This window comes from Ambystoma mexicanum, chromosome 8, assembly GCF_040938575.1.
Source record: "Ambystoma mexicanum isolate Mex_15411 chromosome 8, UKY_AmexF1_1, whole genome shotgun sequence".
NCBI lineage: Eukaryota > Metazoa > Chordata > Amphibia > Caudata > Ambystomatidae > Ambystoma > Ambystoma mexicanum.
This window is the reverse complement of record NC_090929.1, coordinates 9,804,040-9,819,474: the sequence shown is the minus strand read 5'-3', so window position 1 is coordinate 9,819,474 and position 15,435 is coordinate 9,804,040. Positions and strand designations below refer to the sequence as shown.

General features: G+C 51.8%; 1 protein-coding gene across 5 annotated transcripts in view; it reads left to right on the top strand.

Moving 5' to 3' along the window:
- The window catches only part of FPGS (folylpolyglutamate synthase), a 669,976-nt gene that overhangs the window by 160,062 nt on the left and 494,479 nt on the right, over window positions 1–15,435 (top strand). Inside the window, exon 1 of one of the 5 annotated variants that reach the window (XM_069609124.1) lies at window positions 12,760–13,104. The exons of 3 other annotated variants lie outside the window; for them this stretch is intronic. In XM_069609124.1, coding sequence (XP_069465225.1) covers window positions 12,976–13,104 — 129 coding nt within the window. In that variant the 5' untranslated portion in view covers window positions 12,760–12,975. Of the gene's footprint in view, window positions 1–12,759; window positions 13,105–15,435 lie in introns of those variants that run through there. One more of the 5 variants, XM_069609122.1, reaches the window with a different exon arrangement.

The following is a 15,435-nucleotide window of genomic DNA, read 5'->3' as shown; positions in this document are numbered from 1 at the left end:
TCGACACGGACGAGCCCACTGCGTTGGTCACTCCGTTCCCAGCACCGCCGGGACATGCCTCCCCCTGCCCCCGGGAGCGCAAAGTAACTTGCCTACCAGCCACATGTGGACTACGTGGACACCATGTTAGGAAAGATTTCGTAATTGTAGGTAATTTTCCTTCCATGTGGCAACCCCTAAACTTTTTGCTGTTGTTTTTCACCTTGTTCTTGACTTTGCCAGAGAAGTGCAGCCTTCTGCCGCACTCCTCTGGGCTTTCGCTCCTTTCTTACGGGGAAACTGACATGCCCTTAAGACAGTCAGTACCGGGGAACGCTGTTTCCCGTAGTTTCTTTTATCATGTTGCGGCTTTCGTGCAACATGACACAAGAGGGCACTGTAAGCTAAGTTACAGCTCTCTTGGGTCTCTAGCCTTCTACAGGCCCTAGATACTCGTTTAGGATTGTATCTGATCGGTGCAAGTGATTCAGGGACGGGAATGGTGGCAGCGATCGTTTCTTGTGTTTTGAGCTCCTTTTGGCGTTTCTCGCGCTTAACCCAAAATGGTGGCCTGGCTCCCAAAATGGCCAGACCACGAGGCTCCTTTGTCCTGTCCGCTGACCGTCTTGCTCCCTTCACCTTCCCCAGGTCGAGCCGACCCGGGGCCTTCCTTATTTCGGCATGTACTTTCCCGCGAAACACGGATGCTTTCACGGGCTTCTACATGTCTTGTGTGTGCCTCCAGGATGTGGGCTGGGATGTCTGGTCCCAATACACATCCTGGGTGCCAGAGAGTCTAGGGTGGTGTGAATGCCTGGGACCACCGTGGTCCGTGATTGGTCCACGAATGGCGTGAGTGTTGATGAGCGGATCTCCCATTGGGTCCCCTCCGTTGTGGCGCGAAGGGAACCGTGGATAAGAGGGGGCTGGAAACACCACTACCATGTCGATCTCCTGAGTTCTCACGAACGAAGGAATACAGGAGCCAAGTATCCTGCAACCAAGAGGCTGGACCGAGGAATCGCTGGTGACCAGCTGAAGGACTTCTCCTCTGCACTGCTGTCGCCTTGTGAAACCCTTTTCACTTTTGATCGAACCAGAAGGCCTGTACTGGTACTTCGACCCTTGGAATAGCGGGAACAGCTATTCTCGGCATCTTCACCATCTCCTGCCAGTAAGCCTTCGGAAGCGTCTCTGGGCCATCCAGTAGACTGACCAGCTTACACGGGAGGCTTGCTCTGTAACCGCCGCCAGGTTGTGTAGTATTTCGAGTCCTTGTCACTCTCACACGCTTTATACTCTTGGCGTTCCCAGGTCTGAAGTGAGTAGTGTACATTTGGCTCAGATACACACGGCCGCTCCGTTGCCCTGCTGTGGTAACAAACTGTGCCGGTTTCTTCGATTGGGACGTCTTTTTACTCAACACGACGACGAGGCGTTCCCTGCTCTTCTGAACCTGCCAGCTGCTGAAACTGACGCGGAGAAGCCTAGGTCTGCTTGCATCGGGGACCGGTGAGTAGCATAGCTAGGATCTGGTCGCCCTCCTGCAGGAGCCCATTGCTTTTCCCTGCTGTGTCAAACAGCACCCTTTTCCGTACTCGCGCTCTGCTTCTGCCCACTGTGGAGGCTGCGCTTGAGTCGCGGAACTTGTTCTTCTTCTTTTGTGCACTAAACTGAACTGCCTGATTTTCCTCGAAGAGCTTCTCCTTTTGCCCGTTGGCACCAGCGCGTGCAGGTACTTTTGAGCACAAGGCTCCGCTCTTCGCAGGGCTCGGACTTCCATCTAGTTAGGTGCCTCTGAAGGTGAACTGGGTCTAAGCATTATTTCGCACTGCCTGTTTTCCCTCCCTTTTAGGTGGACTCCACATTTTGTGCATATAACGCTTGAGACTGGTTGTATTTGTATATATATTGTGTTGATATGGTATGTGTTGGTTTACTATCGTTATATTGTGATTTTCTCGCTACGGTCATTGTTTTAAAGGCCTTGAAATAAATGTGTATATATTTTTAATATAACAACTGTTTGGAGTAGTTTGTAAGTGATCTTGCTTTGTGTGCTCATTGCGGGCTTTCAGTCACCCTCACCCCTCTTGAGACCTAGTCTTGACCGCCGCGATCGCTACCTTGATTGGTCTGGCTCGTCCAGAGGTTACCCTGTTCCAAGTAATTAGGTTGGCCTTCTGAACTTCTGCGCCACCAGGACAGAGTTCAGAAATCCGTCTTAACAAATTGGTGTACAGCGGTGGGATACGACTGAAGGTATCCAGTGTTGCGCACGAACTAAGGCATTTCAGGTTACTCCAACCAGGACACGTAGTGAATTGTTGTAGTATAACTTTAAAAAAGCCATAGTCCTATCTAACAGTATGGAAACAAATACCTTGTTAACTTTAAATGCTTCCAAATCAGAAACATTGAAAAAGATGTGTGCGGAGAGAGGTGTTTCCTCTCAAGGCACGAAATTGGAAATGATCCAAAGAATCGTGGCGTGGCAAGAAGCGCAGCTTGACGCTATAACTTCTGAGGACAGTGCGGAAGGAGGTGGGGCTGCTCTCACTGGTAGAACCGACGGTTCTGCCGCTGCACTGATCCATCGCGACCACGAGGACAGGGAGGACGAGATGTCTAATGTTTCCTCTGCCAGTGCTGATGGGGAGGCTATGCTTGAATTCAAGAAGCAAGAGCTGCGGTTAGGCAGCAGGAGCTTGAATTCAGCATAGCCAAACTAAAAATCGAACAGGCAGAAAAACAAAAAGACAGGGATCACCAGTTGGAACTGGCCAAGCTTCAGTTTGCAAATGGGTCCAAGGGTCCTGGACATGGGTCTGGGGCTTCCTCTCATCCACAGTTTCCGAAAGATCTGCTCAGTGTGTATGAAGAAAGGAATGACATTATGGACTGGCTGAATGCGTTTGAGTATGCATGCGAAGTTCAACAAGTTGACAATGCTGATAAGATTGCCTGGTTACTCAGCAGACTGCCCCATTCTGGCTGTAGTGCCATTATGGAAATGCCAAAGGCTGAGCGAGCTGATTTCGCAATGTTAAAGCAAACTCTCATTTTAAAGTTTGGGAAGACTCCGGCCCAATATTTGAAACGTTTCAGAGAGTATAAGAAAAAGGAAGGTGGTACTTGGGTATCTTATATCACTGAGTCCTTGAAAAACTTAACTGGCTGGGTCGAAGGTTATAAGGTTTCTACCTTCGAAGGCATGATAAATCTTGTCATGCTGGAACACATTTTTGCATCTTCTTCCCCGGAGCTTAAGCAGCATTTGGCCGATTCGAAGGAGATAGATCCTAAGAAGCTGGCCATTGCAGCAGACTTATGGGTGTCACATCGAGTGTCCCATAAGGACAAAACTTATCCTGGTAAGCAGGAGGAAGGGAAAAAGTCCAAAGATAAGGAGGGTGGAGAATCTGATAAATCTTCTTCTCATAAGGGCCACAAAAAGAAAAATAAGGGTAAGACACAAGAGAACTCACAGGGTAGTCGAGGTCAGCCTCCGAAACAGAACTCTGGTTACAATAAGCCTCCCTATGTAAACAGACCCAATGGATCTTGTTTTGCTTATGGAGCAACTGACCACGTGAAGGGGGATCCCCGGTGTAAGGTTAGACCTTTGGGGGTCCACTCCGCTAATCTGGCCTTCTCCTCCTACGAGGAAGAAGAGATTACAGGAGCATCCTTCTCCTCAGACTCATTTCCCAGCGGGATAGAGGCTGAGGTAGTTTTAGTTTCCCTGGGTTCCTGGGAGCCTAAAGTCGCAGAGGCTTATGCTAGGATTCCAGATAATACCAAGCACTACTTTAAAGACAGTGTGCTGATCAATGGAGTAGATACTCCAGCTCTTAGGGATAGTGGGTGCAGTCGCACTGTAGTGGATTCTACCTTGGTAGACTCAGAGGAAGTTGCCAGAGCTACTCTGATGCCCGCTAAGTTGGCTGACGGCCCACTCCGTATATTCCCAGTAATACCTGTAAATCTTACTTTAAATGGTACAGCAGTCAGGATTCCAGTGAGCATTCAGAGAAACGTCCCGGGAAAGGTCTTGTTAGGTAATGATCTCAGAGCTTTATGGCTCACAGGAGACACTGCCGAAAGACCCTACACACGGTCTCAAGCACGGGCAGCATTGGCCAAGACCAATACGCCGCCCCAGCCGAAGGTGAAACCCAAGGCGAAAGGAGTCGACAAGTCAAGACGAGGGAAAGAGAATATTCCCCCGAGCTTGCCTACCACTGCGGTGGAGGAAGTTGGTCAATCGCCCGGGCCTGACGAGGAGGTGGCGATGCCTGAAGTATTTGACCCCAACGATCATCCTGAACTAAAAGACTTGTTAGTTGAAGGAGGTCCTGATAGGGACGAATTAGTAAAGGCCAACGTGAGTGCCCATCTCTGGAAGGCCTAAGGAGACAGGCCTGCTCCCAGCTTGAGGGTGAACCTCCTGGGACGCATAGGATTTATTGGGAAGGTGGACTCCTGTATAGTGAGCCCACAGAGTCTACAGAAGGAGACCATAGGAGGTTGGTGGTTCCCCTTTCTGTTAGACCCTTCCTCCTGCAGTTGGCGCATGGTCACCTTGGTATGAAGAGGACCAAGCAAAGGTTATCCATGCACTTCTACTGGCCCAAGATGGGGGTGCAAGTAGAAAGTCACTGCAGGAGTTGTGCCTCCTGCCAGTTGTCTGGTAAGGTTGGCGCGACAATCCAAGCTCCGTTGGTACCGCTCCCAGTTGTGGGGGTACCATTTGAAAGGGTAGGGATCGACATCGTTGGTCCCCATGACCTGCAAACATCCTCGGGCAATAGGTTTATCCTGGTGCTGGTCGACCATGCAACCAGATATCCTTAGGCCATCCCATTGAAAACTGTAACTGCCAAGTCAGTTGCAAAAAGCTTTACTTGGCATATTTACTAGGGTTGGCTTCCCTAAAGAAGTTGTGTCGGATCGTGGCAGCAACTTTATGTCGAAGTATATGCAGGCTATGTGGAAAGAATGTGGGGTCACCTACAAGTTCTCTTCTGCATACCACCCCAGACCAATGGTCTGGTGGAACGTTTCAACAGAACGTTAAAAAGCATGATTGGGGCACTGGAGGAACCTCAGAGAAGAAAATGGGATCTTCTTTTACCATGCTTACTGTTTGCCTACCGAGAGGTACCACAGGAGGGTGTTGGCTTCAGCCCCTTCGAACTTCTGTTCGGTCATCCCGTACGGGGACCCTTAGCCATCGTCAAAGAGGGATGGGAGATGCCCACTCCACCTGTTACTACCAACGTAGTTGATTATGTGCTAGGGCTCAGGAAACGGGTGGTACTTCTGATGGGCTTGGCTAGTGATAAATTGAAGGCAGGACAAGCGCTGGTGAAACATTGGTACGACCAGAAAGCTTCCCTCATCAACTTTACACCTGGTCAGCAAGTCCTGATCATGAATCCCTTAAGGCCTCGGACTTTACAGGACAAATGGTCAGGCCCTTACACAGTGGTGGAGCCCCTGGGTGAGGTTAACTATTTGGTGGACCTTGGAAGGCCTGGACAGGCTCCAAAAGTGTTTCACGTGAATAGGCTGAAGGCTTTTGTCCCAAGAGTCGAAATCGCAGCACTGCTACTGGCTTCAGATGTTGAGGAAGAGGAGTCTGAACCTCTCCCCGACCTGTTCCAAAGCGGTCCTTCAGATAGCTCCTTTGAGGGTGTCCGAGTGGCCCCTCACCTGACTTCTGATCAGCAGGCTGAGGTGAAAAGTTTGCTTAGGCAGTTTTCCCCCCTGTTTTCACAGTCGCCTGGTTTGACACCTTGGTGCAAACATAACATTGACACAGGAGACAGCATACCTACCAAAAGTAGGGGATACAGGATGTCAGACAAAGTACGGTCTTATATTAAGACCGAGGTCAACAAGATGTTAGACCTTGGGGTGATTGAACCCTCTAGTAGTCCTTGGTCCAGCCCTGTGGTTTTGGTTCCAAAGGCAGGCACTTCTGAATTGAGGTTCTGCGTGGATTACAGGGCTCTGAATGCTGTCACCAAGACAGATGCACACCCCTTGCCTCGAACAGATGAGCTGGTGGATACTTTGGGTGCCTCCAAGTACCTCAGCACGTTTGACCCCACTGCTGGCTATTGGCAAATAGCTTTAGCAGAACATGCCAAGGAGAAGACAGCATTTTCTACTCCAGACGGCCTTTACCAATTCCGGGTAATGCCGTTCGGGTTGAAGAATGCACCTGCCACTTTCCAGAGGCTTGTGAATCATGTGTTGAATGGGTTGGACGAATTCTGTCTTGCATATCTGGACGATATAGCAGTTTTCAGTGCCACCTGGGAAGACCATGTGGAACACCTCGGGATTGTGCTCCAGGCTCTTCAGAAAGCCCACCTGACCATAAAGGCTAGTAAATGCCAGATTGGACAAGGCTCAGTGGTTTACCTTGGACATGAAGTAGGTGGAGGGAGGATACAGCCTCTTCCCAGTAAAGTACAAGCAGTACAAGACTGGCCTACCCCCACTACGTAAACCCAAGTGAGAGCCTTCTTAGGACTCACGGGGTATTACCACAATTTTGTGGCAGACTATGGCACCATAGCTGCCCCTCTGACTGCCCTCACAACTCCGAAGAAACCCAAGAAGGTAACTTGGACCGACGAGTGTGAGAAGGCCTTCAATGGCTTAAAAGACTCCTTGTGCCAGGCCCCTGTCCTCAGGGCCCCTGATTATCAAAGACCTTTTATCGTGCAGACGGACGCCTCTGACACTGGGATAGGAGCTGTACTATCACAAGTAGATGAGAAGGGTAAGGAACACCCTATTGGTTTTATTAGCCGCCAGCTTAAGGACAGAGAGCTCAGATGGTCCACGGTAGAGAAGGAATGTTTCTCTGTTGTGTTCCCTAAGGAAGCTGAGGCCCTACCTCTATGGGACCGACTTCACTGTGCAAACTGACCATAAGCCCTTAAAGTGGCTAATGAACATGAAGGCGGAGAATCCAAAGTTGCTTAGGTGGTCCATAAGTCTACAAGGCTTCGACTTCACTATTGAGAATAGGCCAGGTGTCCAACATAGCAATGCTGATGGGTTGTCCAGAGTGTTTAACCGACCTGAACAAGAGACTCATCCAGGGGTGGATTAGTTCCCCCTGTCCATAGTCTGGGAGGGGCGAGTGTTAGGAAAGATTTCGTAATTGTAGGTAATTTTCCTTCCATGTGGCAACCCCTAAACTTTTTGCTGTTGTTTTTCACCTTGTTCTTGACTTTGCCAGAGAAGTGCAGCCTTCTGCCGCACTCCTCTGGGCTTTCGCTCCTTTCTTACGGGGAAACTGACATGCCCTTAAGACAGTCAGTAACGGGGAACGCTGTTTCCCGTAGTTTCTTTTATCATGTTGCGGCTTTCGTGCAACATGACACAAGAGGGCACTGTAAGCTAAGTTGCAGCTCTCTTGGGTCTCTAGCCTTCTACAGGCCCTAGATACTCGTTTAGGATTGTATCTGATCGGTGCAAGTGATTCAGGGACGGGAATGGTGGCAGCGATCGTTCTTGTGTTTTGAGCTCCTTTTGGCGTTCTAAGCGCGTTTCTCGCACTTAACCCAAAATGGTGGCCTGGCTCCCAAAATGGCCAGACCACGAGGCTCCTTTGTCCTGTCCGCTGACCGTCTTGCTCCCTTCACCTTCCCCAGGTCGAGCCGACCTGGGGCCTTCCTTTTTTGGGCATGTACTTTCCCACGAAACACGGATGCTATTGCGGGCTTCTACATGTCTTGTGTGTGCCTCCAGGATGTGGGCTGGGATGTCTGGTCCCAATACACATCCTGGGTGCCAGAGAGTCTAGGGTGGTGTGAATGCCTGGGACCACCGTGGTCTGTGATTGGTCCACGAATGGTGTGAGTGTTGATGAGCGGATCTCCCATTGGGTCCCCTCCGTTTTGGCGCGAAGGGAACCGTGGATAAGAGGGGGCTGGAAACACCACTACCATGTCGATCTCCTGAGTTCTCACGAACGAAGGAATACAGGAGCCAAGTATCCTGCAACCAAGAGGCTGGACGGAGGAATCGCTGGTGACCCGCTGAAGGACTTCTCCTCTGCACTGCTGTCGCCTTGTGAAACCCTTTTCACCTTTGATCGAACCAGAAGGCCTGTACTGGTACTTCGACCCTTGGAATAGCGGGAACAGCTATTCTCGGCATCTTCACCATCTCCTGCCAGTAAGCCTTCGGAAGCGTCTCTGGGCCATCCAGTAGACTGACCAGCTTACACGGGAGGCTTGCTCTGTAACCGCCGCCAGGTTGTGTAGTATTTCAAGTCCTTGTCACTCTCACACGCTTCATACACTTGGCGTTCCCAGGTCTGAAGTGAGTAGTGTACATTTGGCTCAGATACACACGGCCGCTCCGTTGCCCTGCTGTGGTAACAAACTGTGCCGGTTTCTTCGATTGGGACGTCTTTTTACTCAACACGACGACGAGGCGTTCCCTGCTCTTCTGAACCTGCCAGCTGCTGAAACTGAAGCGGAGAAGCCTGCGTCTGCATGTATCGGGGACCGGTGAGTAGCATAGCTAGGATCTGGTTGCCCTCCTGCAGGAGCCCATTGCTTTTCCCTGCTGTGTCAAACAGCACCCTTTTCCGTACTCGCGCTCTGCTTCTGCCCACTGTGGAGTCTGCGCTTGAGTCGCGGAACTTGTTCTTCTTCTTTTGTGCACTAAACTGAACTGCCTGATTTTCCTCGAAGAGCTTCTCTTTTTGCCCGTTGGCACCAGCGCGTGCAGGTACTTTTGAGCACAAGGCTCCACTCTTCGCAGGGCTCGGACTTCCATCTAGTTAGGTGCCTCTGAAGGTGAACTGGGTCTAAGCATTATTTCGCACTGCCTGTTTTCCCTCCCTTTTAGGTGGACTCCACATTTTGTGCATATAACGCTTGAGACTGGTTGTATTTGTATATATATTGTGTTGATATGGTATGTGTTGGTTTACTATCGTTATATTGTGATTTTCTCGCTACGGTCATTGTTTTAAAGGCCTTGAAATAAATGTGTATATATTTTTAATATAACAACTGTTTGGAGTAGTTTGTAAGTGATCTTGCTTTGTGTGCTCATTGCGGGCTTTCAGTCACCCTCACCCCTCTTGAGACTTAGTCTTGACCGCCGCGATCGCTACCTTGATTGGTCTGGCTCGTCCAGAGGTTACCCTGTTCCAAGTAATTAGGTTGGCCTTCTGAACTTCTGCACCACCAGGACAGAGTTCAGAAATCCGTCTTAACACACCATGGGACTACTGTTGGGGAGTTGGGGGGGGGGGGGGGGTGAGGGTGTGTGGGGGAGTTGGGGGGGAGGGGGTGAGCGGGTGAGGGTGTGTGGGGAGTAGGGGGGAGGGGCGGGTGTGTGGGGGAGTTGGGGGGAGACGGAGAGCGGCGTGTGGTGGTGGAGGGTTTGTTATTCACTTAGGCATTTTCAATTTCAATACACCGTTTGTGTTGCAAAGGTAAACCAGTGTGGACATTCATTGTTGCGCATGTGTCTTTTGATATCTGACAGTGCATAGTGTACATGTATCCCCACACCCAGTGCCCTATGTCCTCATGTCATGACACCCTCTGCTGACTTGTGTGTCAGTAATATTGTCCAATCAATGATTGCCGCATGGCACGTCCCTCCTGTGCATCGGCACCATGATGCTGTCCTGCCCCTTCTTCCTCCTCCTACCCTTCATCATCATCTGGTGGTAGCAGTCCCATGTCGGGGGGTAGGGGCAAGTTCTGACTCATGCACATATTGTGCAGCATTACACATGCCATGGTGATCTTGGCCACCTTCTCATGGCTGTAGATGGGTGCCCCACCCGACCGGCTGAGGCAACGAAATCGTGCCTTCAACAGGCCACACGTGTACGGGTATGGGAACGATTGCAGTCCTCCTCGTGCCTGTTCTGTGGGTTTCAGACAGGGGTCATGAGCCACGGTGTCAAGGGATAGCCACCATCACCTGCATGAGAGGGGAATGAAGGTAAGTGCTTGTACATTCATGGACAACTGAACTAGTCTTACATGGCAGCAGGTGATTTCTGCCCATGCGCACATGTCCCTGGATGCATTGACCCCATTCCTGGCCCCGCTATGTGTCCTGTGAAATGGAATGATGGAGGGGGTAGCATCTTCAAGATGGTTTATGGTGTGCACTCACATCTTGTAGAACATGTATCGTATATGCATGCAGCAGTTTTGGGGTAAAATCATTGAAGTGCTGTGTTCTGTGAGATTTGGTAGTAGGGAGTGTTGGCTGTAGTCAGTAGCATATTCGTCATTCTGCACTGATCCGTACTATGGTGACTTACAGCACTCCTATGGGTGTGCAGTACCAGTGACACGCTGTGGTATCCCTGTTGGGCTCACATCAATGCACTCCCAGGGATGACTGTCCTGTGTGGTGATATGCTGGAGGCAGTGACATAGTGCATATGGAGTGGTATTGCTTGCGGTTGCGAAATGCCACCTCCATGGCATGTGGGACCACCAACTCCACGTGGGTGCAGTCGAGGGCAACTATACAATTTGGCATGCCTGCCAACTGCATGGAAGGCAACTTTTGTATCGAATATCTCCTGGGGAGTCCGTGGTGGGGATATGTAATCCCTTGTGTGCTTGTGTAGAGTATCCAGTACTTGGTTCAGTATCCGGGAAAATAAGGGTTGTGATATGCCATGCATGTGCCCCACTGTGTACTGGTAGGTGCCTGTGGCAAGGAAGTGGAGCACAGACACTACCTTCAGTAGAGAGGGGATGACGGTGCATATTTCTATGAGGCTCACTATGTTGTCATGGATCAGGTCCACTATGGTGGTGATGGTGTCACGGTCAAGCCGGTACAGGGTGTGCATCTGCTCTGGTGTTAGGTTGAAGGGGGTGACACTGATGCGAGGGATTGGGGGCTGCCGGCATGGTAACTGGGGCTGCACTGGTGGGGCATGCTGGGCCTGTCTCACCCTCCTTCTCCTCCTGTGTCTCCTCTGTGGTGGGGGCTGTGGTGGTGGTTGTTCTTCTTGCTGCCTTGCAAGCAGGGCCTCCAGCTCCTGTAATGCCACTATTGGTATCATCTTGGTGTGGGAGGGGTTGTGGTGTGTGGGTGTGCTCCTTTTGTGCTGTGCCAGACTCCATTGCCTCCACCTGTGCTGATTGTGTACACCTGTGGCTCTTGGTAACACTGCTCAGGGTTCTTAACACCTTCTCTGAGATGCCGGTATTTACTCCATGCCGGTAAGCTACTTTTCGGCCTTCTGTAGGCCGTTGTTTGCATGTCCGCAGGGCTTGTGATCAGCTCCGGTTTGCCGGTAATTGCGGCATGTTGTGTCGCGCGCGCGCATGGACCGCTATTTACGGCATCGTACTTTACAATGCAGTAAATAACGGTCTGGTTGGTCAGAATAAACCGTAGCGGAAAGCGATGCCGGTAATCCTTTACCGGCATCGTTTTTACCTTATCTCCAAGCTCCGAATGACCCCCCCATGTGACCCTGTTACAAATCCCCATATAGATGCTACACTGTCACATTTCAACTTGTTCCTAGTCCTTTGGAGACTGCTCTACACAGATCCCACATCCAAAATGTAACATGATTTACTCCATTTTGCCTCTTTCTATAAAACTATAAGAAATCCGCCCCTCACCCTATAGGGAAAATCCACCATTCTGCATAGGGACACAAAATATCTGTGCAGAAACATGTCGCTCTGCAAAGGACAAAGAACATCCCATCCCAGCCTTATGCATACATGCCAACCCCGCCCCGGATTATGGCAGGAGACTCCCGATTTTTATGTGAAAAATATTGCTATTTTTCACGGTCTCCCGCCTAAAATAACTGTAGCCCCCAATGCATTCCTATGGGAAAATATGCATCTCCCGATTTCCTTCTGGAAATCTCCCTCCCAGGGGCATCTGAATGTTGGCATGTATGCTTATGCTGTACAGAACACATCTCCAAATACCTCCGGAGGGCAGAGAAATCGAATCCTACTCCCTGCATCAAGCAAATCCTCTACTCTGTACCTTTGTAAAGTACGCCCGTCCCCTATGACAAATACACCTCACTGTGCACAGCACAAATACCTAATGTGCCACTGCAAAAAAACAATAGCCCCCTCTGCTACATATTACAAAGGGGCAAACACAGCATATGTATACAAAAAATTGCTTCTTTATACTGGCGCACAATCAGTCTGCCATGCTTTACTACCAAATGTGCCCCTTTGCACAGGCTTAGTGCTCCAAATTGCCAACCTGCAGGAGAAAACAATCCCATTTGTGTCACATTGGCGGGTGAAAACACCCGATTTTATTTTTGGCGGGTGAGAGGCCCATTGAAACGAATGGGCGTGCAGGAGGCTTGGCGGGTGAGTCAGCCCTATACAGGGCGGGTGACACCCGCCAGAAGCGTGCGAGTTGAGAGCTATGGCATAACCAACAGAACAAATTCCCCCATATACGCTAAAATACCCCTGCCTGGGAAAGGCCTTGTCACCACTCTCCAATAAAATAATAATAATTTCCAAAATACCCCCTCGCGGATTTGTGGGCCTTATCACCCCTCTCCACTAAAGTAACGACCACTGTGCGACATTTCACACTGGCTAGGTGAGGGGGGAATGGCCACGAGGCTGCGCCAGCCTTCCCGCTCACCACCGTGCGTAACCTCAGGCACGTGACTCCCCAGACACGTCGCAGCGTGCCCGAGTCACGTGATGACGAGCGGCGCGGCGTATCGCGCATGGCTGCGAGCGAGCGAACGAGACAGTGCCGAGCTAGTAGCCGTGTGACGCGAGGGGGGCGCGGCGGGCACGTGACTGCCCGGACGCGCCGCAGCGTGCCGGGGACACGTGATGACGAGCGGCGCGGCGCGGCGTATCGCGCATGGCTGTGAGCGAGACACTACCGAGCTAGCAGCCGTGCTGACGCGTGGGGGCGGGGCGGGCACGTGGCTCTGTGGGTGGGGGGCCGCCCAGCATGGCTCCCCGGCTCTGCGTGAAGCACGCGGCACTCCTGCTGCTGTGCGCGGGGAGAGGAGCGGGAACCCGGGGATACAGCAGCAGCAGCAGCCCGGCCGAGGCTCGGGCCCTCAGCATGGAGTACCAGGTGAGGGCGTCCGGGGCCTGGTGCATGGCGCTCATGCCGAGGCGGGAGCCGGCCTGGCAGGAGCACAGGCCCGGGGGCGTGTCCAGCCCCAGAGCATGCACACCAGAGACACCGCGAACCGCTCCTGGCTGCTCCCGTTGCATGCTGGGGCTTGGAGGCCCTTGCTTAAAATTGAACTTCAGTTCCCAGCATGCAACGGGAGCAGCCCAGGCCTGCTGTCTGTCTCACTCATGGCAGGCAACTTGAGAGTTATGCATGTACCATACTCCCACCCCAGCATGCAGTGCAGCACAGAAAGCACGTGACATATCCCCCCACAGTGAAACACAGTGCAGCACTATTACACGACTAGCCACAGCATGGTATCCCACCATGCTCAGATTAAACTGTGACTCACAAATAGAAGCAAGATCTTCGGAGGAACTGCCTTCTCCATTCTCATAGCCAACTAGCAACTCTATGAAACCTTCCGGAAGTCCATCTTAACAGATCCACAAGTACTACATATTGCCCCGGGCCCCCTCCGTAGTAAGGCCCAGCCCCCTGTACCTTAATGAGCATTCAGACACGACTGCTTGTTAGAGGATCCCGGCGGCAACTGCCTAGCACAGGCATCCCCTTTATCTAACACGCATGCGCGACCCTTGCCCAGGCGTCGTGCGTCCGTACGAACCCCTCACTCCGTAACATCCCTTCTTTTTCGTAACGAACAAACCTAGTCAGAACTTAACTTAAAACAGATGTCAACGTGACACACAAATCAGTACGCAGTATGTAAACCAACATAGGGCCCAGTGTAGCGGTTACCGTCCCATCTGGCGCGCAGGGATTCGGGTCCAGAATGTAGTCCTTGAACCTGGTCGGACATCTTAGGCCTATGCGGCGGGGGTAGCGTCACCCCTCTCTGCCCAAGTCACAGGAAGGTTCCTCAGGTGCCGGGTCCTTGGCGTCTTCTTCGAACCCCGGTTCTGTGCTAGAAGTGTGAGCAGGTGCCCCACACTTGCAAGGTTCATCCGGGGCATCTTGGGCGTCGACTTTCTTATAGAAACAAGATTTCCTAGTGATTGTCCCCTTCTGTCCGATGCCGCCACCATCGACCCGTTGGCATGAATCACACCCATGGGGGAGGGGTCATAGTTGAGGGACAACTTCCCTTCGGGATGTCGGTTTCACATGAGGACAGTGTCCTCCACAACAGTGCTTGCCAGCTTCAGATGTCTCCGGGTGTTTTCACGGTCATTGCGCACTCGCTGTTTTTCCAGGGTCCTTTGGTCCTCAATGACCCGGGAGGTTGTCCCTTGGCTCCGGGTGTCAAATCTCTCAGGCACTGGCTGAACAGGGCCTCCGCTGGGGCCACCCCTGTGGACTGATGGGGTGTGTATCGATACTCGCGGAGGGATTGGTACAGATTTTGTCTCAATTTCCCCCCCCCTTGGCCCTGAGTGATCCGGAATACCTTATTGAAAGTCTGCATGAAGCTTTCCACCTCCCTGTTGGCTCTCGGCCAGCCAGGAGTTACCCTCCTGTGTGTGACCCCGCATCCGTCCATGAAGGCGGCAAACTGGCGGCCATGAAATGGGGGAGCATTGTCCGAACACAACTCCCGGGGAAAGCCATGGGTTGTGAAGATCTTGTCCATCGCTTGAATGATTTGGTCACTGGAGGTGGACTCCACCAGCTCCACCTCTGGGTAGTGGGACCACTGGTCAATGAATGAGGACTAGAAAGTACATGCCTCTTTCAGTGGATCCAAAGTCTGCATGTACCGTACCCAAGGGCTTGTCGCTCCTTTCCATTGACTCGATGCATGGTTCTTTGATCACTGGTGCGGCAGCTTGACACCAGAGGCAGCAGTGTACATACTCATCGACCCTCCTTTCGAGGTCTGGGAACCAGACTTTGGCTCTCAGTCGTGCTTTAGTCTTGGCCGTGCCCTGATGGCCAGTGTGTGCAAGTTCCAACACCCTCTCCACCAATGTTCGCAGGATCACAATCTGCCTCCCCCTCAATAACGGGCCCTCGTCGGACACGGATAGCACGTGACACGCGTGCCACAGCGACTGTAGGTCCTGTGGGGCGTCTTTTGCTTTCCGGGGACATGTCTGCCAGGGTTGACTTCCAGTCCCCGCTGCCCATGGCGGTTTGGATCATCTGAAAACACCCATCGGCCTTTGAGGCTTTGGCCAATTCCTCCATCTTTAGAGCTATCGACATGGCTGCCTCCACCAAATGCCGAATGACCTCGGCACAGTCCCCTCCTGACTGACCTGTCTGCAAGCTGCTGCCCCCGGGATGGCGGGATAGGTAGTCTGCCGGGTTGTGTGTGCCTGG